Raw genomic sequence first — 26,315 nt, 5'->3', positions numbered from 1 at the left:
ATTAAATATGTATGTTAAAGATAAATGCTTGATGAATCAAAAAGTGAGTTAGAGCATATTGGTTGCAGTCCAATATCATCTCTCGGTGACATCTCTCGCAGTGTTGCCAATCTCGTGTTTTATTGTTTGTACCGAGTTTATGACTGAAAATATTGACACAGCTGTAATATGGAAGCGTACTCTTCAAATATCCTCGTCACTACTCTGCTTGTGTAACACTTTTCGCGACAGCTCACGAATTAGCTATTCACGCGTCGCGCATGCATTATATTTATCTGCTCCCCGATACACCGGCTTGCAAAATGTAATTTATTTCATTTGATAATGAAGAATATTATTGATTCATTATATGGGTGGCATAAATAAATATTATAACTATGCTTGAGACCAATTTTCCTATGCGCAGAAAAAAATGCATACCTTTGCACAAAACCACAAGTAGGTACATAAAAACAACGGTAGGTAATTTTCCACTATAGCCCGTGTTTAAAAATAAAACTATAATGTAATCTTGGATGATGAATTTCTGAAATTCTCATTGTCAGTGCACAGGTTAAATAAAAAAGTCGTGATGTTTTGCTTCATTTTATATTTAAGAAGAAGTTTTTACATTTATTCATACAGGGATTCCTCTAATTTTATTTTTTACCTCTGCCTTTTAGAATTTTTCAGATATCTAAATATTAACTTCAATGTCTTTTTTTCTTAAGACAATGTGGAAAAAAAACATTAAAAAAGTGCCAATAATTGGTAGTGTCGATAATTTGTAGTTTCCCCTTCTTGCCAATTCGCGTGGGCATCTTAACATTATCTTTGTCAAATTTTGTGATTTTATCACTTTGGATAATTCCATCGTATAGAATTAAAGAGTTGCAGCGGTGCATTATTTTTCTTGAAATACCCGTTTGAGTTGTTTCGAATTCTTCGTGTCGTTTCCATTCACAAAAATCTGAATATGAATACATATTTCGAGTCCATTCATAGTTCAAAAGCAAAGTATTCCTGGTTACATAATTGTCTTGTTTCTCTCCAATTTGAATGCGGCGGGTGTGTATGTGATGGGAGATGCGGAGGCGGCTACCATCGAGACAAGAAACCAAACTTACCACTTTCCTATCGACAGTATACTCGTTAAATATATGAGGCATCATAATATCGACTCCACACTTTAAAATTAATATAAACATGTTGTTCACGAGATTTTCTAGTACATGTCTTCATGCTATTAAATCGTAGGCCTTTCAATTTTTCTCTTGTTTTCAAGTGATCTACAAATTAGTAAACTGTATTTAAAAAAAAATACGTTTCAAATCAAAGAAACGCCTGTAGTCCATCTGTAAGTATTTAGAGATCTAAATATGTACTTACAGATCTTACCATTTCGTAAAACTGATGATTTAGGAGTATATTATGTTACTTGTATTTTCAATTTATTTGATAAAAAATCCAGTGCACATATGTAGTTTACATGAAAAAAAGCGTTTAAAACCCGAGTGTCACTTACCGGTTTGCAATAAATTGAAAAAACCTATAATTGAAATTTACGAATATGAACTTTGGATTTTCTTCAATTATAATTTAACATCACACGAAAAACCATTTTATCTGCGTGAAAAAACAACAGTTTTTATTATGTTAATTTGATTATTTTACAAACATTGCAACTATGTATACTTATTACTTTTTACTTCCTACCATTTCGCGATCTAATTATCTTAAGATACTGCATGATACACCGTCCTTCATATTGGATTTATGCAGTTTATCTCGATCGCAAATTGTTGTAAATTACCAATTTAGGTAACTGTCCATTTTGATGTACTTTTCTTCACATTTTTGTTGATTTTTGTAACGTGTCGGATACTCATTGGTATTAAGGGTAACAAAAAACGTGAAACTATTTTTTGAAACAGTTAATTTTTCGAAACAGTTATACTCGTATTAGTTTTTGGGAAACAGTTTATTTATCCTGGAATATTTTATTTAAACGTTTATTTTTCTTCAAATCATGTCATTCCGATCAAACCTATTATAGTTCAGTGATTTTTTAGTCAAATTCATTAAATTCACGATAGCAAGATTTGATCATTCACCTTTTTTTGTTGGCGACTTGTGGATAAAAATTGTGATAATTTTTGAATTTTAGAAGTCGCTTTACTTTAACTGTTTTAAAGAGTTCATTTTAAAACGATTTGAAACAGTTTCGCGGTTATTTCTTCAAACAGATTTTTTTGTGAATTGGTTTATAATAAAATAATCAACAGCGCACTATATGAATATTATTTTTCTCTCTTTTATTGATTAAATGTTAATTCCAACTCGGCAGATCACCTTGAAGATTCGGATGGAACTCATTTGATTAGTTGTGCTTAATATTATATAGGTGTTTTTTGAGGTATACCAATTCAAATTTCCCGTTGTTGAAACCACAGCTCTATCACATCAATGCCATTCAACGGAGGTACGAAGAAGTCAGTAATCATGGTTCTGTATCGCTCTTCATTGGCCGTAATAGGTCATTGTCTTTAAAAAAACATGAGCCAATGATTCCACCTACCCAAAATGAACACCAAACAGTGACTTTTAATGAATGTAAGGGCGTCTCCGCAACGGCTTCTGGGTTTTCTGCACTCCAAATTCAGCAATTCTGCTTATTGACGTAATCATTTAACCAAAAATGTGCCTCATCGGTGAACAAAATTTTGCGTTGAAACAGAGGATCGAGTTGAATATTGTCTTCGGCCCATTCACCGAACATACGACGCGGATAGTGGTCATTCAGTCTATTTACGGGAGAAATGGCAAAACGTACTGACTACAAAACTGTCAACTGTCAAATTGACAGGCTGTTGAAACAATGTTGCCAGTTTAAAAGCCGAACCTCTAAAAAACACTCTATATGAAAATAATGTACGGTATTCATAAAGGTAGGGACTGACAGCATTTCGTCGTAACGTAACATTCGCGGCGAGCATCCGAACATCGGATGAAGTACTCGGAACGAGTTCGGCTCGCTGTACTGACTAACGAATGCTCGCATCGTAACGTGTTACGTTACGAAGAAATGACTCCGGTCAGTCCCTACCATAAACCCTTGGTTTTCAGTAATAGAATGGGTTGTCAAATAAATTCGCATTGATTTGCGTTATCGCTGTACATTCGATCACGAGGACGATAACGAGAAATACGAAATGCAATACACATTCTCAGTCTGTTTGGACAATGATGTAATATTTCCATGGTATGAGCTCTACATATAGAATAAACATATTATTATAAAACCTTGCAGGCGCGGTACGGTACGCTATGACGCCATCAGCCATCAGGGCCGTCCGAGCACTTAAATCGCCGACATTTAAGGCCCAATATACGATAAATAGCAACTTAATTTTCTTTACACCCAGGTAACATTTGATGCAGTTGAATTTTTTGCTTCAAACACCGTTTTTGTATTGATTTTTTTTTTAATAAATATTGAAATTTGAAAAGAAAAGAGTTTTTTCCTTATATTAAAAATAAAAAATAAATCTAAAATAAAATCGAGCATGGAAAGACGTCCAGCTCTTAGCGCGGCGTTCGAGATGTCATAAAGCCCTACATACGTTAAATAACAACTTAACTTTCTTAAAATATCGTTTTCGTATTGAAAAAATAAGATTTTCTTTGAAATAAATACATGGTTTTGAAAAGTAAAGAGTTTTTGAAAGGTAAGAAGGAGTTAAAACAATTATAAAAATTTTTTTTCAATGAATATTAAAAAAAACCAAAATCTAATATATATTTTTAAAAATCCGGAGCGAAATGACGTGCGGCTTCTATCGTTGCCGAACGCTGAATAGATCTGTTATTGCGAGTAAGTAAGGGTTATAAGAATAAGGATCTTAATAATAATAAAACCCTTATCCGCACCCCAATGGTGCATAGGGCACTGTGTCATATTAACGCAGTGTTATCTTAATCGTTTACACATGAAGGAAAGGTGATCAGCCCTCCGCTTCAGGTACCAGTCCATGGTAATATTGAATAAATATTATAGTGAAAAAATCACTTATATTTATTTTACCCCCCTTGGGAATCGAACCCGGGACCTCCAGAACGGTAGCCGAGCGTGCTGACCATTACACTACGGAGGCGGACAAGGATAAGGATCTTAAGGACATTTTAACCCTCCTGGAAATCGAACCTACAAACTCTTAGCTGAAATTATATTCCACGCATAATGTCATTGAATGCTTGAGTGCTCTTAATGAACAACCCTTCATTATTAGTAGGTAACTAATTTTTATTGACAATATTTCATTTCACATCTGACTCAACTTTCCGACATCGATTTTTTGACAACTTCTATCCTAGTTTGTTTTTCACTTGTATCTTTTGTTATTACAATATATTTTGTTTGTACAAACCTAAATCACTCGCAAACGAGTGATTTTGGTTTGTACAAACAAAAGGTTTGAAAAAATCATAACCCGGTCCTGTTAAATAGACGTTTCGGCACAATGGGTGAAACAATATTGGCATGAAAATGATTGTTTATCGACCCGTGGAATGACAAATTGCTCTTCACTGTAGATCCATTTCTAAGTAAGCCATTTGAATATGTTAGCTGCATTGTTATTCTCTAAGGCTAGTACGAAAATCTATCAGGTATTGAATATGCTAATAGTTCCTTGATACTTCAAGAAACCATCCTATGTTTATCTAGTTGATACATTACATGAAACAACACTATTTTTCTTTCTTATCTTATCTTAGCTTCGATAAAAACCAGATAAGGACAACGGGCACCTACTCAATGTGTTAAAGTTACACATAAAGAGATGTCCTAGTTTACAAATGTTGTTTCTTCCAGTAAAGGTAGTAATTGAAGAAGGAATGTAGAGGAAATGAAGAAGTAGTAAGTAGAAAAAAGAGAATGTAAGCGATGACTCCTGCACTGGGGGCTGCAAATCCATAACAGCTTGTGTAACTTGGACACTGCTAAAGTGTATGTGTCCCTAGAGGAGAAATACCATTCAGCCTTCCTTTAATTGCTGTATTACATGTTATAACTAACTGAAGCTTGCCTAGAGGACAAGATATCTTTTAAAAAATTCACTGTTCACCAGGGTCCAGGATGACAGTCAATCAACTCAACAGACTATGAAAATATGTTCTTGACCTCAGTTCATCTATATAGTATATTTTTATGTTTCTTTTAGGGATTTAACTTTCTTAAACTTGGTATTCTTTCTTTCCAGAAATCTCCTTCCAAAATGAGGGTGCCCCTCAAGGAGGCCATCCTGGTCCTCGTCATCTTTGGTATGACTGCCTCCAGTCCTCCCCCTCCGACGTCTACTGAACTCAACAAAGGAAAGATCGATCAGGCAACTGATTATCAATATGAAGACTATACCTACGACGATATAGCCGAAGACATCCTCTTTAGTGAGGATAAACCTTGTCCCAGGGATTGTGTCTGTAAAGCTTCTATTAATACTAGAATCGCTCGCTGCAATCGCCTTGAAGTCGGCACGCAGAAATTCGGAGATGACATAACCGGAATTGTGGTTGAAAATATTCATAAAAAATACCCTTTGGTCCTTACTGACATGATGTTTAGAAAGTTAGGACTTCATCAAATTACTAGTGTTCAAATTATCAACAGTGTCATAGAATCTATCAGTCCAACTGCCTTTAAAGGACTGCACGAACTTTACAGCGTAAATTTGACTGGTAATGGAATTGAAAAAATACATCCCGATGTATTTACTTATAATGACAAATTATCTCTCGTTGTCTTATCTGATAATCCACTAGAAATTAATCCAGATTCCAACGAACCGTTTATTAATTCTTTGTCAATTCAAGAACTAGAAATTGCTAGGTGCGGAATTAAAAATATTTCAAATAACACATTGTCGAAGTTACCTAATTTGATGTATATCAATTTATCAGGGAACAAACTAAAAGAACTACCTAGAAATGTGTTCTCTAACCTACAAGGTTTAGAAGAAGTTGATTTGGGAGAAAATAACCTAGAAAGTCTTCCTGATGAATTATTTGCCGATAACAGTGAAATGACCACGCTACGATTGAGAGGGAATCCTATTTCCTCGGTTATCGGAGTTAATATTAACGAATTGCTTACAATTGATCTGAGTATGGCTAAAATAAATACCATCGGACCCTCCATGTTCAGTAGTATACCTTTAATTTCTAACTTGAATCTGAGCGGTAATGGTATCCGTAAAATTCATAACCAAGCTTTCCACGATCTTACCTTGTTGAATTATTTGGACTTATCCAGTAATAGCTTAGATTTTGTGTCTGACCAGCTTATAAAAGAAAACATTCAATTGGATATTTTCAAAATTGCACGAAATCCTTATTTGAAGAACCTTCCTGAAGAAGGATTTGTGTGCTCAACTAAACAGTTTAACATCTACTTGTTTGATGCATCCGAATGCAGTTTGGAGAAGATCTCTAATAATACTTTTAAAACAATGCCAGCTCTTTCTCAATTATTGTTGTCTCACAATAACATAAAAAGTATCGGTTCTGCACTGCAGAAAATACCACGTCTTATAGAAATTGACCTTTCTTACAATTCCTTGACCGTGTTGGACCAGAAGGCCTTCAGTATGAATGTAGATTTAGGGAAGTTAAATCTGGCTGGAAACCCCCTGACAACTTTATCAGCAGAACTGTTTATTAGTAATCCCGTCCTTACTTGGCTGGATGTCAGCTCTTGCCAACTGAATTCTCTTTGGTCAGTGCAAGATATACCCTCAGGAAGTATCATGAACAACCTTCATTTTATTAATATCTCTAACAATAACATCAAGTCAGTAAACTTGCGTGAACTGCAAACTATAAATAAATTGTTCACTTTGGATATTTCCCGTAATCCGTTGGAATGTACTCTAGCATTCCAAAGTCTTATGACTTGGTTAGGGGAACATAATGTGTCTCCAGCTGCTACAGATTTACTTTCTTCTAAAATGGAACTTGCGGAGAAATCTGTCGATGTTCGACATAAATGGGGATTTTTAGCTAAAACTGTTTGTGGTCCTAAAGTTTTGCCAACATCAAGCGAAGAGAGTATATCTGCCGAAAAAGTTCATGTTGAAGAAATTTTGAAAAAGATAGAAGAAAACCGTATCGATATGGGAGAAGATTACGATGAAGATGAAGAAGATGATTATGATGAGGGTACATTCCCAGATGATAACAAATCCAAAGTGCAGGATGATATGTCTAAAATTTTGCAGATCAATAATGTTGAGAAAACTTTAATTGGCGATGATAAAGATACAATAGATGAGTCTGAACTTGAAGATGAGATCCTGAACGATCTCCCGGATATGGTAAAAGATATGGATGTTACATATAGAGAGAAAGCGAGGTCCTATATACAATACCTCCTGCCATTGGTAATGGCTGTCTTTGTCATGTCAATAATTGTGGTCATGTTAATAAAGTTGATCAAGCACTCCTCTCATGTGAGAAATAATAAGGGATTCAGATGTGCTATCATATCTATCACTTCCCCCAACCAAGGAAGAGTAAAGAAGGACTGTGGCCTCGTATACCAGCAACTCTCTGAAGATCTGACGGGTCCCAAAACTCCAATGGTCAGCAGACAACTTCTCGGTGGCAGTCAACCCAAGGTTACCGACATCTCCTATCAAAGTAGCCCTTTCCATCATAGCAATATAACTCCTGAACACGTTTAAATATCACATTATTTTTTATTATGTTTTGGGAAGTTAATACAGACACTATAAATTATGATTATATCCTCATCCCATTCAGTAATCAAATTATGGGAACTTTAAAACAACATATGGATGGAATGCAAAGTGATTGAAGAAATTTTCAAGGTGTCTTGATATGAAACACATATTGTTCTTCCCATTCTTTTTTTTTTTAAAGAAGATGGAAGTTTGAGCATCTCAGGGCTCACGACCTGATATTTGGCTGGCTTAAGCGATCACCATTCTGTGTAACGTTTACCATTCTGCCCATTATTGAACTGCTCATATCAAGTTAAGAAACCTTTAAAATTTATATCTCATCCGTAAGATCAATAATCCTGTGTCCGATATAATAAATAATATTAATATTGATTGAATAAAATTGAGAATATTTTTAAATTCATTTTATTATTATCTAATTTAATAGACCTTTGTTATAGATACTTCCAGTTTTTGTTTGCAGTAGCTAGTCATTACAACATAATAAGTTATGCACCTTTCCTCTGGTTAAAATATTATCGGAACAATTAATATTTTAGAGATAAGTAGAGGTAGGAAATATGCAAATTAAGAATTTGATTTTTCCTATGGCTGGCCTAAACATCCTTTGAAAATAAATTGGAATAACGAAAAAAGTCAATAGATATGAACGCACAATATGGTTAAATTTATTTAAAAAAAATGGTTTTTATTAAAAGCAGTTTTAATTGTAGAAAAAAATCATGTGACATGAGTAAAATTGTAATCTCTACTAAAGCAGAATTGTTATTTTTTTATTATTATCTGTATGAGAGAAATGCATGTATAAAAGTATTATGAAAAGTAATTAATAATAAGGGTTTGCAAAAACTTATGCACAAATAAATGGAAATTAGGTTGAGTTATGTACTTATAGCATATGAATATAAACTTAATATTTGAAGCCATATCTAATTTAGCAAGTAAAATATTTACTTTCCAAAATATATTACTTTTTGGCACTTAAGGTACTTAAAATTTTACATAATTAACTGCATTTTATTGAAGTAACCTTGTTAGGAACCAAAATGCAGCTATTAAATTACAAATAAATAGTTTTTTAAGGGAAAAAAAGATGTGTAGATCCACAAATATTTAATGTCGACACTATTTTCGGGTAAGCCTAAATAATTTGAAAATAGGAAGAAAGTTGTAGCAGGATGAGGATTGAACCTAAAAAAAATTAACTCGGGGTATGCGACACTGGCCACGGGAACACCACCCAACTCGAAAGTTAATAAGTTACTGTTATTTTCACTAATGAAATTAAAATGTTTTCAAAACATTACTGTTACTTAAATGAAGTTATTGTTACGTAAACCAATAACTTTGCTTATTTTATAATTTTTAAAAATAGGAATGAAATATGTAGATAACTACGTATTGAAGAAAAACATAAATGTGAATAGACTATAAGTGTGGAGAACGCTTAACAAAATGAATGAGTATTTATATAAAGTATTGAACATGAACTTAACTACTTTGTTTCAATAAATTTGTGATTATAATGTGTTAATAATCTTTAAAACATTAAATAAACTTTTATAAATTCTACTTGTTTCATTAATTATTTATTTATTTAAACCTATTACATACATAAGTCACATATAATATTCCCAACGAGTAATTTCCTTTACTCATTGGGAATATTTTAAACAAAGCAATATTTATAATATTGATATGACAGCCAAATTATCTTAACTAACATTTTAGAAAGAATACATTCAAGAACTTATTTTAAATTGTTGCATATCGCATATCGGTATATTACTGCCAATTTTTGGCAGTAGACAAAATATGTTTCATTAATGGTTTTAACATTAAAACTAATATTTCATAATAACATATAAATATGTGACTTGCTTAATTATTACTAAAAATAATGGTTTTAACAGCTTCATACTATTGAACGAGTCACGCTAGCGCGCTAAATGCGTTCCAATTTTGAATTTTTCAATTACATTTTCTATGATGAATTAGTACAAAATATCCCAGACCTAAATATATGCTGAAATTCTTATATTTTATTTACTTATAGTGGATGTTTTATTCAAACAATTTTTATAAAAAAAAACCCTAGCATTAAGTGGTTAAATTGATACTTCCACTGCCTCTGTGTATGTATTCCTATGTAATGTTGATTCTAATAATGTTGATTCATTTCATCTGAAATTTATCTATTTCACACAATTTTTTTAAATAGCACTCTAAGAATATTTCCGTATTTATAAGACTAGTTTTAAATCGCTTGCCGATGGAAGGACTGCTCATTCAAAACTGGTAGTGCCAAATTAAAATCATAATTTCCAATAGAACTGACGACTCGATACATGATATGGAAGGTGGAAAAATGTTAATACAAAAAAAATTGTAAAATAACACCTATTATCCATACAAGGATACTTGAATTTTTTTTATCCATTATAAAAGTGGCTAGAGATCCACATGTTCTTAAATCCCAGATTTCTTTCATCTCAAGATCAGCTGAAATTAATTTAATAGAAGACACATTTGAATAGTAAGACATGAGCAAAAAACCTAGACCTGCATGTGACCGAACGGCATGAATGCACATTAGGAGCACTGACCAACTAATTTATGTAGAACCTTGATTATCTGGACTAATTGAGGATGAATATAATCCGGATGATTGAAAAAACCAAAATTGACAAGGAAAGATAGGTATTACATAACGATTTTCAAGATAGCTTTAATATTTTAATTTTCTTTAAATAAGTTAATAATGAATCAAGCACCTAAGATTGACGATCTACTACAGATTTGACGTTATGCATTGCAATGTTATTATGTAAAAAAAAAAACTTCTTCTTTCTTCATAAATACCTACCTATTCAAAATACAAATGTACAATGTTTTTTAGAACTTTATATGAAATAAAAAATGTGCAAGTAACAATTTAATTGACTTATTATAAATAAAAAGGATTGAAATTAAATCAAATAAAAATCATGTGTTGAGTGAGTGTATGATTATTTTATTTTTGATAATCGGTCCATGTAAACAAAAGTGTCGCCACAGCATCTCCACTCCATAAACCTCCACTCACAGACCAATTAATTAGTCTGTAATCCATACGACAGACTAATTATATAACTACTCAACTTCACTGTAATAATAAATTACCAATATTTTAATCAAGGCGTGTTGATAAAGCAGTATCAGGCGCTCGAGTATTATAAACATTAGTCGAGAGAGGTGTGTAAACGTTGCTTTTCTATTGTTATCTGTGAAGAAACATATAGTTAGATACAAATATCATATAAATCATAAATAAATCAAAATCATAAATAAATCAAACATCGCGGTCTGTGAATTTTTAATACAGTTGAACTCTCTAATACGCCACCTTTGGCATTATCAGAAAATACAGAAAAAATACACATTTACAGTAAAATATACAATCTCTGAACACAAAAATGACCATGTATTGTCTCTACATTAAAACATTGCAATAAACCGCATAAAAGGCTGTTATACTGTTGAAAAACAGAAGTTTAATAGACACATACATGCATTTCAAAATTTAAGGTTTTAAAAAAATACGAGTCAGGACAAGTTTGGCTCGAGCACGGTTCGATCGATGATTATACAAATTAGTTAGTCTTTGATTTAGATAAACCGGAGTGGTGGACGGGAGGGGTCCTACTGTATTTATTTTAGTTTAATCACACCATATACAAATAATTAGTCCGATAGTTAAATCCAGTTCGCGAGTTGCCAAGTGAAGTTTTACTTTGACAGTTGATTGAAAAGTTTAGCGAAACTTTTCTTTCCGAGAAAGAAAATGATTCCTAGAAGGCGAATTTTGGATTTATTGCAGGTTATATCGAGTGCTTCGTAAGTAAAAATAATATAAATTTATTATAAATAAATTAAATTTATAATGACATCAGAATTCAAATGTCAAAGATTTTGTACATATATACAAAAACTCACATTAATGCGTTCGTGAAGAGGAAGATGGAGCATTACAAAATAATCGCCATCTCTTTTCATCACCTTTTTGTCGAAGCAAATCTTCATTTTTTCTCTTTTTATCTTCGGTAGTTAGAATACTAACTTTCCTTTAGTATTAGGAGGAAAAAGGGCGGAGATATCATTGATTCCTTTATTTTCTACCGGAAACCTTTTAATAAGTTTTGAATGCAGGAAATTTACTTACTTTGCCTTGTTTATAAATTTGACCGTAAGATGTCTCACTTTGAGAATCATGTGATTGATAAAGGCGGAATATTTGAACTGTCACTTAGAAAATAAAGCCAACCCTTCAACGAGCTTCATCCATTTTTATTTTTATTTAAGGGTGTTAAATTATCGGTATGTAATTTTTATTCAGATGTAAATGTCCGGCCCATGGTAATCCCGGTCATAGTCATGCTAGCTCTGTTCCTAATGCGGTTCCATCAAAGGATTATGCATTTGAGGTAAGGTCTTTAAAATTAAAATAAAAAACAATTTATATATTCTTATTTATTTATTTATTTGTACAAAAAAATATACGGAGTATTACATATTTGAACACAAGCAAAACTACATATTTTTAATGGAACAAATTGATTTGAATGTTTATTTAGAATGGAATTATATTTGATTAATATCTCATTTGAGTTTGACAAAATTCCTCAGGACAATGTGCCAAAAGCATTGAGATCTAGTACCTACTTAGAGAGCATTAGCGGGGCGATATTGCAAGATTTTTTCCTTGGAATGTTTCATTTAAATATAGAACTCACTGACCAAAAGTAATTGGTCACTATTCAATGAAATCCTTAAAAAAATAATAAAATGTGATTTTTCATCTTTGTCGGCCTTATAAAGAAATGGTCCATTATTCATTCCTTAAATGGCTATAAAATGGAGATGCTATCCATTGACTTCTATAGGGTTATCTCTTCTTTATATATCTTTGTAGATGGTATGCTCAACGATCAGATATGGAATTGGGGTGACTCGTGAAGTTGGCATGGATATGGTGAACATGAAAGCCAAGAATGTTTGCGTCATGACGGATTCTCGTCTCGCCGACCTGCCTCCTGTGAAGACCACCGTCGATGCTCTCACCAAAAGTGGTGTAAACTTCCAACTGTATGATAAAGTTCGAGTGGAACCTACTGATCAGAGGTATGCAAATATTATGATCGATAAAAAAATACATATTTTTTATTATGATATACAGAAGTCTAAACTATTAAGGGATTATTAAAAGATCGACAGAAGTCTAAACTATTTAGGGTAATACTAGAATACATTGGAAACATGTAAATAATATGTGTTAATAATAATCATATCATGAACTATGAAGTAGTGAAAATTCAATCTCTCAGATGAATGTGCAGCACAATGATGTATAATAGATGTTTGAATGGTGAGGAAAGAATACAAGGCTGAGATAAGAATTGATAAAGTTAAGAAAGGTGTGTTGAGATGTTTTAGGCATGTGAATCAAATGAGTAAAGTAAAAACAGTAAAACAAATTTCTGAGGTGAATGTAGTTGGCAGTTCCTTCTTTGCTTTTATTACCAACTACAAACGAGGAAAACTTGGCATGAAATACTTGATTATCAAGTATTTTACATGACATTTGACATTATCATATTTCATGTACTTGAAAGTAGTCATATCAGGAATCAGAATAATTGACGGGTATGTATGAGTAGATGCATGAATTGGAAGAGGCGAAGATGTAAAGACACATTCTCTCTGCCTACCCCTTCAGAAAGCAGCATGGTGGTTGGTTAGTATAATAATTTAGCAGAGATAATGTTTGCTAATTTATAGAGTACTATTTTGGGAAAATGTATTTTCCTTTTGTGGATATTTAAAAAACAGCCCTGTTTTTTGTAAATATTTCAGAAACTTCAACTTATACATATTGTCCTTGAAATAATTTGTCTGGCAATAGCTGCTTCCTTTTAATATCCCAAATGTAAGTAAACTTTATATTTGTATTAATTTTCAGTTTGCTAGATGCTACGAAGTTTGCCAAGGATGGCAAGTTCGATGCATTCGTTGCAGTCGGGGGAGGATCTGTAATTGACACTTGTAAGGCAGCAAACTTGTATGCTTCCGATCCTGACGCAGAGTTCCTTGACTATGTTAGCGCTCCTATCGGCAAAGCAAAGCCCGTTCTGGTCACGCTGAAGCCACACATTGCTAGTAAGATAATTTAACCCTTTAACCCTAGATAACCAGACTATATTTGTAGATACATAGTCATCTTCAGGCTCCTTTGTCGGCTGCCAGTTTTCTTGCATCCTCCCAAGTCAGGTCTGAACCTGACCTGACGTTTTTAGTTTACCATGCATTTACTAAAATATTTAATAAAAGTATAGTTTACTAATGTGATCCTTAAAATGTAAAGTGTAAAGTCCTTAATAACCTCCCTGATCAATTTAATAATATAGAAAACAAAAAAAATAAAAACTATGTAATAAGTGTATTTTACTATTGAGAAGTTTTTCTATGGTTTTAATGATTTTTTGCTCTACAGTACTGAGAACTTAAAAATTACCCTTTCTAGTTCCGACAACGTCAGGAACCGGAAGTGAGACAACGGGTGTCAGCATATTTGATTACAAGCTTTTGCATATCAAGACCGGTATTTCCTACCGCGCCATCCGTCCCACTCTCGGGATCGTGGACCCTCTGCACACTCTGTCCCTGCCCGAGAGAGTGTGTTCCTACTCCGGGTTCGATGTCTTGTGCCACGCCCTGGAGAGCTTCACCGCCATCCCGTACACCGATAGGGGCCCCGCACCCACCAACCCCAACCTGCGGCCGGCCTATCAGGGCCAGAACCCCATATCTGATGTTTGGGCGAGATACGCCCTGAAGGTTTTTTGTTGCTATTATTTTTATCTTCTTAATTTTAAATTCTTTTACATTTCACGATATATCGTAGTCGTACAAGAGAAAGTGACCAACTAACAAAACGTAAAATGTTCAGGAGGGCCATTTAAGTCACTTTTGCTTGGCAAAAAAATAAACATCAATTCAGTTAGTCATTTTTAATAAGTCAATATATTATACTTCCAAGTTTAAAATCCTTTTGGATTTTTTTCAGGGCAATATTAAGCTAGTAAGAAATCAAATAGTCAATGATCACATTTTTGTAAGAAATGCACTTGGTCACTTTCTCCTGTATGACTACGATATTATAATTACCAAGCACAAAAAATATTAAATATTAATACAAAAAAACATCCCACAAAGGCATGGCCTGTGTGTGGTATACATTATACAATATTTTAGGTTATTATAAAGGGCACTGGCAAGAATACAATAGATATTATCAGACATAAAATTAGATTAAAAATGCTCATATAGAATTAATTTCATTGGACAGTTGACACGTTTACTGCCAACTACGAGATAACTTGTAGATTGTGTTCTTTGTTAGGATGCCAGCCACGAGTTTTCTCGTACTGTGTTTACTTGCCATATTTGTCCATTTACGATAAAATTCGTAGTATGTCAGTGCTAATATGGATAGATGGCTTCTGGGAAGAGAACAGAAAATAATGCTAGCTTACGTGAACAGAAAATTTATTAATAAATGAAGAAAAAATATAATTAAAAAAAAAATATTCAAAACCAAGAAGCCAATTTCATTTAAGAATATAATGTGATTAAATTAAATTGGCTTTTGAGACCGTATCCAGTTCTGAGCAGTTTTGGTGAAAATATCGCGTTTTCTAATTTCCCATACATTTTTCCTTGGCGGTGAAAATTTTGCGACGTCAGAGGAGTAAATCCGATCGGCCTTGGATCGGAGATGGCTAAACCGAGGCGAATTCATCAGTGATGACAGACTAAAAAAATCATGTGTGGCCAGCCTAATAAAACCTTTAATATTTTTAAGTACTCCCGAGTACCTATTATTATTGAAACAAAACTAATATTCAAAACAATACCTTTCTTAGGTTTAGATTAATCAAATATAATTTTAAATTCATTCAATTATGTTAATTTTTTATTGCATACACAAGTCCAGTAGGTAATTTCATAAAAAAGATCAAACAAAACCAACACGAGTCAAAATATAAATCAATAAACGGATAAAATGAAAAGGCGTAAGAAGCACATTTAAATGAAAAAAAGAAACCAATTACTTGCACAAATATCTTTTTAGTTTTATATTATGTCAGGCAGTTGGTTAGTAAAACCCTTATCCAGCATAGAGCGTGTTGAATTCGTTTTCAAACCGTATAAATGCATGCAATTATTTGAAAACCTTTAACATGAACTCATGAATTAAGTAATAAAATGAAACACTAGATATATTACAACAATATATTTTTATTTTACAACCACAAAATACATTTAATTAGTAACGTATCAACACATTATATGCTTTTCAAGTATTACAATAATATTTTTTATTTTACAACCACAAAATACATTTAATTAGTAACGTATCAACACATAATATAACATGCTTTGTCAAGTATTACAATAAGGTTAGAATGTCCAGTTTTATATATACGAGTATATCGTCTTCTCATCACGAACGATAGTAAATATAATTGTCCAATATAATCACGTTTATCGTTGTACAAAATAATTAACAATTGTGTATAATGTTCAGATTTCCAGAAAATAACCAAAAAGCAATATATATTGACACATGTAAACCATAGAAACCGTTATTATTGATTATTCATAGATCATGGAATGTTGAGATAAATTCATTGCGCGACGCCGACGTTCAAATATATACAATTGTGTAAATTTATAATACTACAAATATATTTCACTTGGTGTGAACGAGGAATTATTTATGAAATGTATTTATATGCCAATTTCTTTAAAAAAAATAGAAATATACGAAATTTACTGATTTAAATGTTACAAGTAGGTACTTGATTTCGATTTATTTAATTTTCACATTTCTTCGGCTGGGAACATTATAATTCGAATCGATGGAAAAAGGCGGTTATTTTATGCGTCTTTCGAATTATATTTTGAAATTTTTCACCATATGGCGAAAACTTCTTCCGAAATCGGGTCGGTTTATTTTGTGGTTGATTTTACTCAAATAAAATCTGAAGACATCATCGAAGGTAAGAATCTTTTTATACATTTATATATATAGAAATATAGCTTATTGTGTGGACATTTATATGATTTATTAATATATGTTATTTAATTAAATATTATAAAAAATTACCACGTACAGTTTCAAGCATCATTGTTTCATGTACATACATTTTTTTCAATGCATTATATTATTATTTTTAGATAATTTTCCTATAAATCGGAGGATTTTGGAGATTTGCGGAAAAAAAAATATATTTCAACTGGAATCTGCTGAGATACTTGAAAAAATCCTTTTCATGTAAGTAAAACCGTTATAGTAGTATATAAATTTTTATTTACTCTCTGTTTACGATCTATTTACTTAAATATGTATATATTATAAATTTAAGATTACCTTTCGAGGGATTGGAAGATTCTTGCAGAGAATTTTTTATTAAAGAAAATACACCAAAACTTTACAAATTTATGTGAGTATTATTTTCAATAATTATGGTATTTATGATTCTTTAAATAATAATTTTATTACAATTTAAACTATATAACAATCAAATATTTGATGTTGGTAATCACCACTTTCTTTAATTAATGTTAATTTGTCAGGTATGAAAAATTTGTAGTGTAAAATGCATTTTTTCCATTAAATTAAGTTCTTCAAATCATAATTCATTTATAATACTGAAAAACTTATAATATCTGTCGTGTGAAAATTTACAGATCATCTACATGAGAAGTGAATAGACAAATCTAATTTTGAGGAATATATTATTATTCAAAAAGAACTTTAAACAAATAAATGTAAGTAAAAATGTATTAAATAATTTTTTTGATTTGTGCTGTTCACATTTAATTAATTTTATTTTGAACTATTTTATTTGAAAATATGTATTTTGAACAAACTGTGTTTTCAATTTCTCGAATATATTTACTAAAATACATATCCACTAATGTTTTACTTAATTATGAATTAATTTTTGTATTTCAGTAAAATGGAAGAGGACGAAAAAAAAGAATTGCAGAAAAACGTAAGGAGAAACGGGCCAACCGAACGGAAGAACAAATAGCAAGGGAAAGAGAAAGAGTCAAACAAAAGAAAATTGAAAAACAAGCCTCTCTCTCTGAGGAACAAAAGACAGATATAAAGAATGAAACAAGAGGGACAGAGAGAGAAGAGCTTCTTTAAGAGCAACCAATTTGACTACTGGATCTTCTACGCTATTGCCAACAACATCAACTCACTCGACAGTTTTCCCGGAACCCCTCCACTCTGCTACTGACGTTACTTCTCCCATTTCCTCTTCTATTCTTTTTTGCACAGACATTCCCTCCGACCAACCATCTACATCGACAGGTATTTTTCACAGAATTCATTCCCCGCAACCATCTACATCGACTGGTATTTTTCACATAATTCATTCTCCGCAACCATCGACATCGACTGATATGCACAGAATTCCTTCCCCCCAGCTATTCACATTACCGGAAATATGCCATTCTTCGCCACATTCTCCTACTCCCGTTCTTTCTGATCCTGTTTCTGAAACTCCCCTAAGAAGGAATATAAGGACCTATGACCAACTTCAACAGACAAGGATAAGGAGAGCCTCCAGAACGTATAAAATTGCGAGGATTCCTCATCGGGTGAAGGGTGCGCTCGACATTGGTAATATAGATGTCATTTGTGATCATTGTGGAGGTGCTTTCTTCCGAGGGGAATCCAAAGGGACGGAATGCTGCGGCAAAGGCAAAATTCAGCTCCCAGATATAAAAAGCCAACCGGAGTTTCTTAAAGTTCTGTTTGCTGGCAACACCTCTGAATCAAAAACGTTTCTTAAAAATATAACGATTTATAATACAGCCTTTTCCTTTCTTCCCTAGGCGCCGAATTAGCAGATGTACCGGGCCATGGACCTTTTGTTTACAAGATCCATGGGAGTATTTACCATAATCAGTCATCTGTACTTCCGTCAGCGAATCATCGTCCGGCATTCGCTCAGCTGTACATTTTAGACGAAGAGCTTGCGTACAGTGAGCGAATGAATTTTCCCGGACGTGACTGCCTCTCACCCGTATTCATGCAGCAGTTTTCCGCATTCCTTCTGGAGAATAATCCATTTGTTCATGTCTATCGACAAATGCATTCTCTCCACCAGCAAGCGGAACAAGAATCCCTCGCTTCTGGACAAGCACCGCCTAATTTAACTTTCCGTTTGTGTCAACCCACCCGAACTCAACATTCGGGTGTTCATAATTTGCCAGAAGCGAATCAGGTTGCTATCGTCTTTGAAACGGATGACGGCGAAGTCCCTACGTCTAGAGACATAGTCGTTCATTCGTTTCACAACAGTGCTTCTCACATTCCCAGTACTTCGCCCTTCATAGACCCTCTTTTGTATCCCATCTTTTTTCCACACGGAGACTCCGGTTGGACCTTTTGTATGCCATACAACAACAGGCGGGGGCTGAAACGTTCTTTTATCCCAATTAGGGAATATTATGCCTATAGGTTAGCATTTCGTCCTTTTAGCGATAATACGCTGCTGCGAGGCTCTCGACTATTTCAACAATATTTAGTGGACGTATATTCAAGAGTGGAGGGGAACCGTTTGCAATTTATTAAACTCAATCAATCGGAACTGCGGGTCGAACAATATCTCGGCCTGCAAGAATATGTCAATGGAGATTGCGAGGTGAGATTTATTTGATATTTTATATTCAATATATAACTAAATTAACTTTAAACACATTGCACCAAAAATTATACTTATTATAAAATATACAATATTATTATATTTGAAATTAAGAAAATATTTAAAATATTAAATTAGTATGTATTAAATTATTTATAATTTACCTAAATGTTTTACATTTTCAGAGACCTGGCAAAATTATAATTTTACCATCCTCTTACACTGGAGGCAGCCGGTATATGCAGAAACAGTTGCAAAATGCATTAGCAATGGTGGTCGAATTCGGTAAGCCGGATTTATTTATAACGATGACGTCGAATCCAAAATGGCCTGAAATTACTAGAGCGTTTTTACCTGGTCAGGTTCCTTCAGACAGACCAGATATTGTAGCATGCGTCTTCAGCTTGAAATTGGACGAATTAATTAAAGAAATTATGAATAAACACGTATTTGGAACACCAAAGGCCTACACGTATACTGTGGAGTTTCAAAAACGAGGTCTGCCACATGCTCATTTGTTAGTGATTTTAGCAAATGATGATAAAATTCGGGATAGTAACGATAATGATGTCGATAATATAGTCTCCGCCGAACTTCCAGATATACAAGATGAAAATTGTCTATACGAATTGGTAAAATCATTCATGATCCATGGTCCGTGCTGTCCTTTAGGACCAAACAATCAATGCATGGGTCCGAAAGGCTGTAAAAAAAGGTATCCAAAGAATTTCGAATCGGAAACAAAAATTATAGATAATGCTTATCCAATTTATAGACGACGCGACGACAATCGTCGAGTGTGCATGAATTCGACGGTATTATTAGATAATAAATGGATCGTGCCGTATAATGCGTATCTTTTATACAAGTATACGTGTCATATCAATGTAGAAATTTGTAGTTCGCTACATGCGGTTAAATACCTTTACAAATACTGTTTCAAAGGACACCCTAAAGCTAATGTAAATGTTGTGGAGACGGAGCCAATTATTCACGATGAAATTAAAAAAACATTTGGACGCTCGGTATCTAGCAGCGCCAGAAGCGGCTTGGCGTCTGCAAGGTAAAACATTAAACAAAATGTCTCATGTCGTTGTAGTGCTACCGATACATTTAGAAAATTTGCAGAGTGCCATGTTTGAAGCAGGAGAGGAGGCTGCGGCCCTTCGTCGATGTTCTCGAACCATGTTGACCGCATGGTTTGACTTGAACGATTTAGATATAACTGCTCGGGAAATTAAATACCCACATATACCGAAGTTTTATGTTTTTGTAAACGGCCGCTGGCGCAAACTCCAACGCGGGGGTCATAACGTCATTGCTAGATTGCCTCTGGTTACTCCCGCGCAGGGTAATTTATTCTTTCTCCGTATCCTTTTAACGCACGTACCGGGCGCGACAAGTTTCAATAATTTAAAATCATTTAACAATACCCAATATGAAACGTTTAAGGCTGCGGCAGTAGCCAGAGGCCTTGCAGACAATGACGAGCAGTGGGAGGCGACATTGAGGGAAGCGTCAAATTTCCAAATGCCCCGACAGTTACGTAGACTTTTTTCATTCATTTTATGTTTTGGCAATCCGTCCAACCCATTAGGGCTGTGGGAAAAATTCATAGAGTTTTTTACTCAAGATCTCAGTCCGATCGAAGCAGCCTCTAATATAGCGTTGATAATAATCAATCGTTATTTAGAAGAACACCAGCGATGTAATGCGGATTTCGGACTGCCACGTCCATCTGGCAATGTAGAAGAGGACGAGACAATTATCGTAGTTTCCGACATTCAGTCCCGTTTATCTTCCCTCAATGTCCTTCAACGTGATGCCATGAACGATGTGTTGGCCGCAGTTAGAACTGCGACAGGCGGGTGCTTCTTTCTCGATGGACCCAGTGGTACGGGAAAAACTTTTTTATATAATCTATTGATTGACATCCTGAAGGAAGAAGGTAAAAAATTAATATGTGTAGCGACTACAGGTTTAGCTGCAATGCTCTTAAGAAATGGACGTACAGCACATTCAATTTTTAAAATACCTCTAGAAATAGACTCAACGTTGACATCGCAACTTGTTGTCCAAAGTGTAGTGGCTGCACGTATTAAAGAAGCATCTGTAATTATTTGGGACGAAGCTCCGATGGCACATCGGTATGCCATCGATGTTGTAAATAAACTTTGCAAGGATATTCATCAGAATTCTGCCCCTTTTGGAGGTAAAGTAATATTATTAGGCGGGGATTTTAGACAAGTACTCCCAGTAATTAGAAATTCTTCTAGACCCGCCTCGGTCAATGCATCGTTAGTGAAATCACCACTGTGGCCACTGTTCAAAGTTTTAACCTTGAAAGATAATGTTAGGGCAGGCTTGGAACGAGCATCCTTTTCGACGTGGCTATTACAAATGGGCAACGGAACTTTGGGTGATCCGAGAACCGGTGAGGTGGAGGTGCCGTCAACTTGCATTTTCCATGGTACCGACTTTATCGGTTCGGTGTTTGGAGAATCTCTGTTGAATAACGCAAACATCGCATCAGTCGCAATACTATGTGCGTTGAATTCATCGTGCAATACCATCAATGAAGAAGTCATCAAACGTCTCCCGGGCACATTGAGAACGTATCTCAGTATTGACACAATTCAAACTGACACGGACGAAGATGTTTGTCGTTTTCCACCAGAAATTGTACATAATTTAACGCCGAGTGAAATGCCACCTCACCGACTCAATTTAAAAATTGGCACCATCATAATGTTACTGAAAAATCTTAGTATAAACGAAGGCCTTTGTAATGGTGCGCGATTAAGGATCATCGATCTGGGTGAAAATGTAATTACTGCGACATTATTAAATGAACCTTTCTCCGACATCCCTATTTTAATTCCCCGCGTGATCACAACCCCAGCAAATTCTTCGACATTACCATTAAAATTCAGCCGGAAACAGTTTCCTGTACAAGTGAGTTATGCCATGACAATTAATAAGAGCCAAGGCCAGACGTTTGATCGTTTGGGAATTTGTCTCCTGAACAACACTTTTTCACATGGTCAACTGTATGTTGCATTCTCACGATGCAGGTCACTGGATTCAATTATAGTTTGTTTGCCAGCAAATAAATCCACCACCAAAAATATTGATTATACAGAAGTTTTATTGGAGAATGCTCCATTTTAATGATGTTTGCAGTTTTTTTTGTGCCCTACTTATCTGTTTTTTTTTTTGGAATTTTTTTTTTACACTTTGAATTTTTATTATAATTTTTTGCCATTTCATATTTTTTAAATATCATATGCATCTTTAATTTATACAACTTTTACAATTTTTATACACTTTGACTAATCAGATGAAGAGTACATTTATATTTTATATTTCAATATATTTTTCTCCATATGATTTATACAAAAACATAAAAACATATTTTCTGCGTCAAACATGACATTTTATTTTCTTAATAAAATTAGTGCAAATAAATTACGATATTTTTATACTGTTTATTAAATAAAATATGTTGCTGCCGTAGCATATTTCCTTAAATACATGCCTTTTCAAGTTTGAAATGTGGAAAAGTCGATTAGTATTGCATTTTTAAACTGAAATATTTAACATCTTATATAAATAAACGATCATCTTGCTTTTACAATATTTACAATTAAAAATAAATTGTTTTTTCTGCACCGTAAAGTGAAAACAACTGAGATTTTCTCCAAAATAAATTATTTTATATATATCTGTTATACTGACATTTTACTTTTTTTTTCTAATTCGGGGCGCTACAATGATATGAGATTTTTTTTTAAATACACTTTTACCTAATGCTATTTTCAATTTTTCTTAATAATACTTTTCTATTTTAATTTACTTATAACCTAAAACAATTTTACACTTTTCTTTACAATTTATCTGAAATTATATATAATATATAATTGTTTTACTATTTCCAACGTTCTTTATTTGACATGAGCCTCCATTTGAATCACAAATGATATTTTTATCAACAATATTTTTGATTTGTTCAAATCTTTATCTCAAATGCTGGATTTTACTCCACTTGAAAGATTTTACCACCCATACGTTGTATCTGAAAAATAATCTATGTCTAAATATTAATAAAAATCTAATTACATTTTATATGATTTTACATTACTTTATACTGCACAAAAAAATTAATACATACATGACATAAAAACATTTCTTCGATCAAATAGTTTATAATATATTAAAATTCAATCATATTCACTGTATATAATTATCTATAGTAGTAATTTTTCGACGTCTTTTTACATTTTACCTATAAATTCATCGTGGTAATTGGTAACCTGTCTCTTTCTTTAGAGTGTCCTTTGAAATGGTTTAGTATTTCTACATTGATATGCATCGTATACTTATATTAGTGATTTGTATTATACGGTATTATCAATTTATTACTATTTTTTTTTAAGTCTTTAATTTATTAATATTTTTATTTTATTAACACCATTCATTCACCGAATCTAATATATTTTTTTTTAACCTTGACTGTGTTTCCGTTAAACTGCTGAAAGATATGAAATATCAATAACCATCATAATACTTTTTTTTTCAATTGTTACATTAATGTGGTACACTTTAATAGATAACCTTTATATCAATCATGGAATCAAGACAATGTACCATTATTTTATGCAATGAATGCAAATGGATATTAACAATACAATTTTAAAAAACATATTTGTCAATATTCTTGACAAAAAACTATATGTATAATGATTGAACAGATTTTTATTTATTTTAATTTTTTACAAAAACAACTATCGAACAGAAAATATTTAAATAAATCGTTAAATTGGCATCTACCGGAGATTTTCTGTGTCGTCTATAAAATTGGATAAGCGTACAATTTATTTTCTTTCGTGTTCTGTATTGAATTCAAAATGGTATATCTTTTCTTACATTTTTTGGTTTCAACATTCGATTGTACAATCTGATGGATTGCCTGAACCTGGAACATGAATGATTTTTCCAAATTGAAAAATATTTGAAAGTTTTGTGCAGAAATATTCTTACATCTATCGTTTGATGAAATTTATTATCTTATTCTATTTCAATTAATCGATCGAGCATGTTGCGATTGTTTATTGATACAAGAGAATGTTCAGGATATTTTGTGCTTTGATTGAGTTATTAAATAGCCGGTGAACTGATTTTTTTTCTTAAATTATATACATTTGTTAAGTTGCAATTTAGTTTTACATTACCATGTTTATATTGTTATATGTGTTACACTACAAATTTGTAAATATATTCAATGTATAATTTATTATGTGTATATATATATATAAAAAATAGCTTTTTGTTAATTTATACATTCTTATAATCGACCACAATGCTGTTTGTAATTGTTTCTGCATACTATCATACTTCAAAAAGTTTATACGTTTTAAATAGAGTGGGTGAAAATTTAAATTTTACACTCTGATATATTTATTTTATTCTTTATGTGGGCAAAAAATCTTGACCTCAATTGAATGCATTTTAATATACATTTATATTTATATCTTCAATTTGAAAATGAAGCAAACATTGCCTACACTTAATCAATTCAATCATATCATCACATTTAAAATTTCATATTGAATTTTAACACCGACTAAAAGGAAAACTGCTTGATGAGTTGGAATATTGAAGTTTAAGGTTATACGTTTAATGAAGTGTCGACAATATGACATTATTATTTACTCCTGGATATATGAAACTGTAATTATAATTTAATTTCTTTAATTGTTATTTTAAATTTGTTCCTAATTGAATAAATGATAATTTATAATTTTGTTTCATGGAATATTGCAACGTTTTACACCCCTAATATTAAGATGTCAACTATCAGTACGTAGGTTAAAATAATTTTTAGATTATATTACTGAATACTTATAAACTATAAAAATGTTAATTAGTGTATTTATTATAACCTGTCTTTTTTATTTTATTACTAAAAAAAATATAGAAAAAAGCAATATTGACATTAGAAATCCACAGAAATCGTTTTTATTGATTATTCATAGATTATGTAATGTTTGGATAAATTCACGTTCAAATATATACAATAGTCCAAATTTACTGTACTACAAATACATATATTACATTTGGTATGTACGAGGAATTATATATAATATGTATTTATAAGCCAATTTCTTTAAAAAAAATAGAAATATACGAAATTTACTGATTTCAATGTTACAAGTAAGTACTTGACTCCGATTTATTTTATTTTCAAATTTCTTCGACTGGGAACACAAAATGGCGCTCAAACTAAATGTCATGTTCGAATATTTTTCTATGAAAACTTTTAACATTGCTAAACTTCTTGATTAATAATTACTCTTTATAGTGTATGATTTGATTATCTTATCTGATTATCAATATCTGAAGTAAGTAAATACCTGTTTGCGATCGAATTGCAAATTTTTGCGGGTGAGGATATGTACGAAAAACGCGTTGACATTTGGTGACATTTCAAACAAATGTACGTTGTTATTGTTTCGTGAGTTGTTTGATTAAATGAATTTAAGTTTGTTTTCAAGTGCCCGTGATGATTCCACGATAAAGGTAATAATATCGATTAATATAATACTACTTATTCCATTCCAACGCTTGGTGTTCTTTGCTCAAGTAGTACAAAATTTTCTTGGATATTAAGAAGCACAGAATTACGTATAATTCGCTGAAGCTTTTCTTTAAAATTTTAAAATCTCAGTTGTAACACGAGCATTATATACTTTCTTAAAGGATAAAAACGTAATGTGTTGATTATAATAACAATCAATAAATAAATGATTAA

The 26,315-nt window shown here is 32.6% G+C and overlaps 2 protein-coding genes and 1 long non-coding RNA gene across 6 annotated transcripts in view; 2 read left to right on the top strand and 1 right to left on the bottom strand.

Annotated features, from left to right (window-relative positions):
- The window catches only part of Gp150 (leucine-rich repeat domain-containing glycoprotein 150), a 39,414-nt gene extending 30,103 nt beyond the window's left edge, over nt 1-9,311 (top strand). Inside the window, exon 2 of the mRNA XM_088277201.1 lies at nt 5,241-9,311. Coding sequence (XP_088133327.1) covers nt 5,256-7,718 — 2,463 coding nt within the window. The 5' untranslated portion in view covers nt 5,241-5,255 and the 3' untranslated portion in view covers nt 7,719-9,311. The remainder of the gene's footprint in view (nt 1-5,240) is intronic.
- Nucleotides 579-2,816, bottom strand: LOC148313942 (uncharacterized). The gene is made up of 2 exons (XR_015838496.1): nt 2,558-2,816; nt 579-1,268 (listed from the first exon to the last, which is right to left on the bottom strand). It is a non-coding gene; the product is annotated as an uncharacterized LOC148313942 (long non-coding RNA).
- A 1,737-nt stretch (nt 9,312-11,048) lies between the features above and the next one.
- T3dh (Type III alcohol dehydrogenase) overlaps nt 11,049-26,315 on the top strand; it is a 21,095-nt gene continuing 5,828 nt past the window's right edge. The window contains exons 1-5 of one of the 4 annotated variants that reach the window (XM_088277215.1): nt 11,049-11,615; nt 12,115-12,202; nt 12,691-12,899; nt 13,738-13,934; nt 14,299-14,612. In XM_088277215.1, the coding sequence (XP_088133341.1) occupies nt 11,563-11,615; nt 12,115-12,202; nt 12,691-12,899; nt 13,738-13,934; nt 14,299-14,612 (861 nt within the window). In that variant the 5' untranslated portion in view covers nt 11,049-11,562. Of the gene's footprint in view, nt 11,616-12,114; nt 12,203-12,515; nt 12,602-12,690; nt 12,900-13,737; nt 13,935-14,298; nt 14,613-15,719; nt 16,841-16,924; nt 17,116-17,206; nt 17,285-17,531; nt 17,613-17,799; nt 19,505-26,315 lie in introns of those variants that run through there. The other 3 variants (XM_088277240.1, XM_088277223.1, XM_088277232.1) reach the window with 3 other exon arrangements.

The sequence above is a fragment of the Brachycentrus maculatus genome, unplaced genomic scaffold, assembly GCF_059751285.1.
Source record: "Brachycentrus maculatus isolate JH-2025_06_01 unplaced genomic scaffold, ASM5975128v1 h1tg000004l, whole genome shotgun sequence".
Classification (NCBI taxonomy): domain Eukaryota; kingdom Metazoa; phylum Arthropoda; class Insecta; order Trichoptera; family Brachycentridae; genus Brachycentrus; species Brachycentrus maculatus.
Note: the sequence above shows the minus strand (reverse complement) of the source record. Positions and strands in the feature narration are given on the sequence as shown.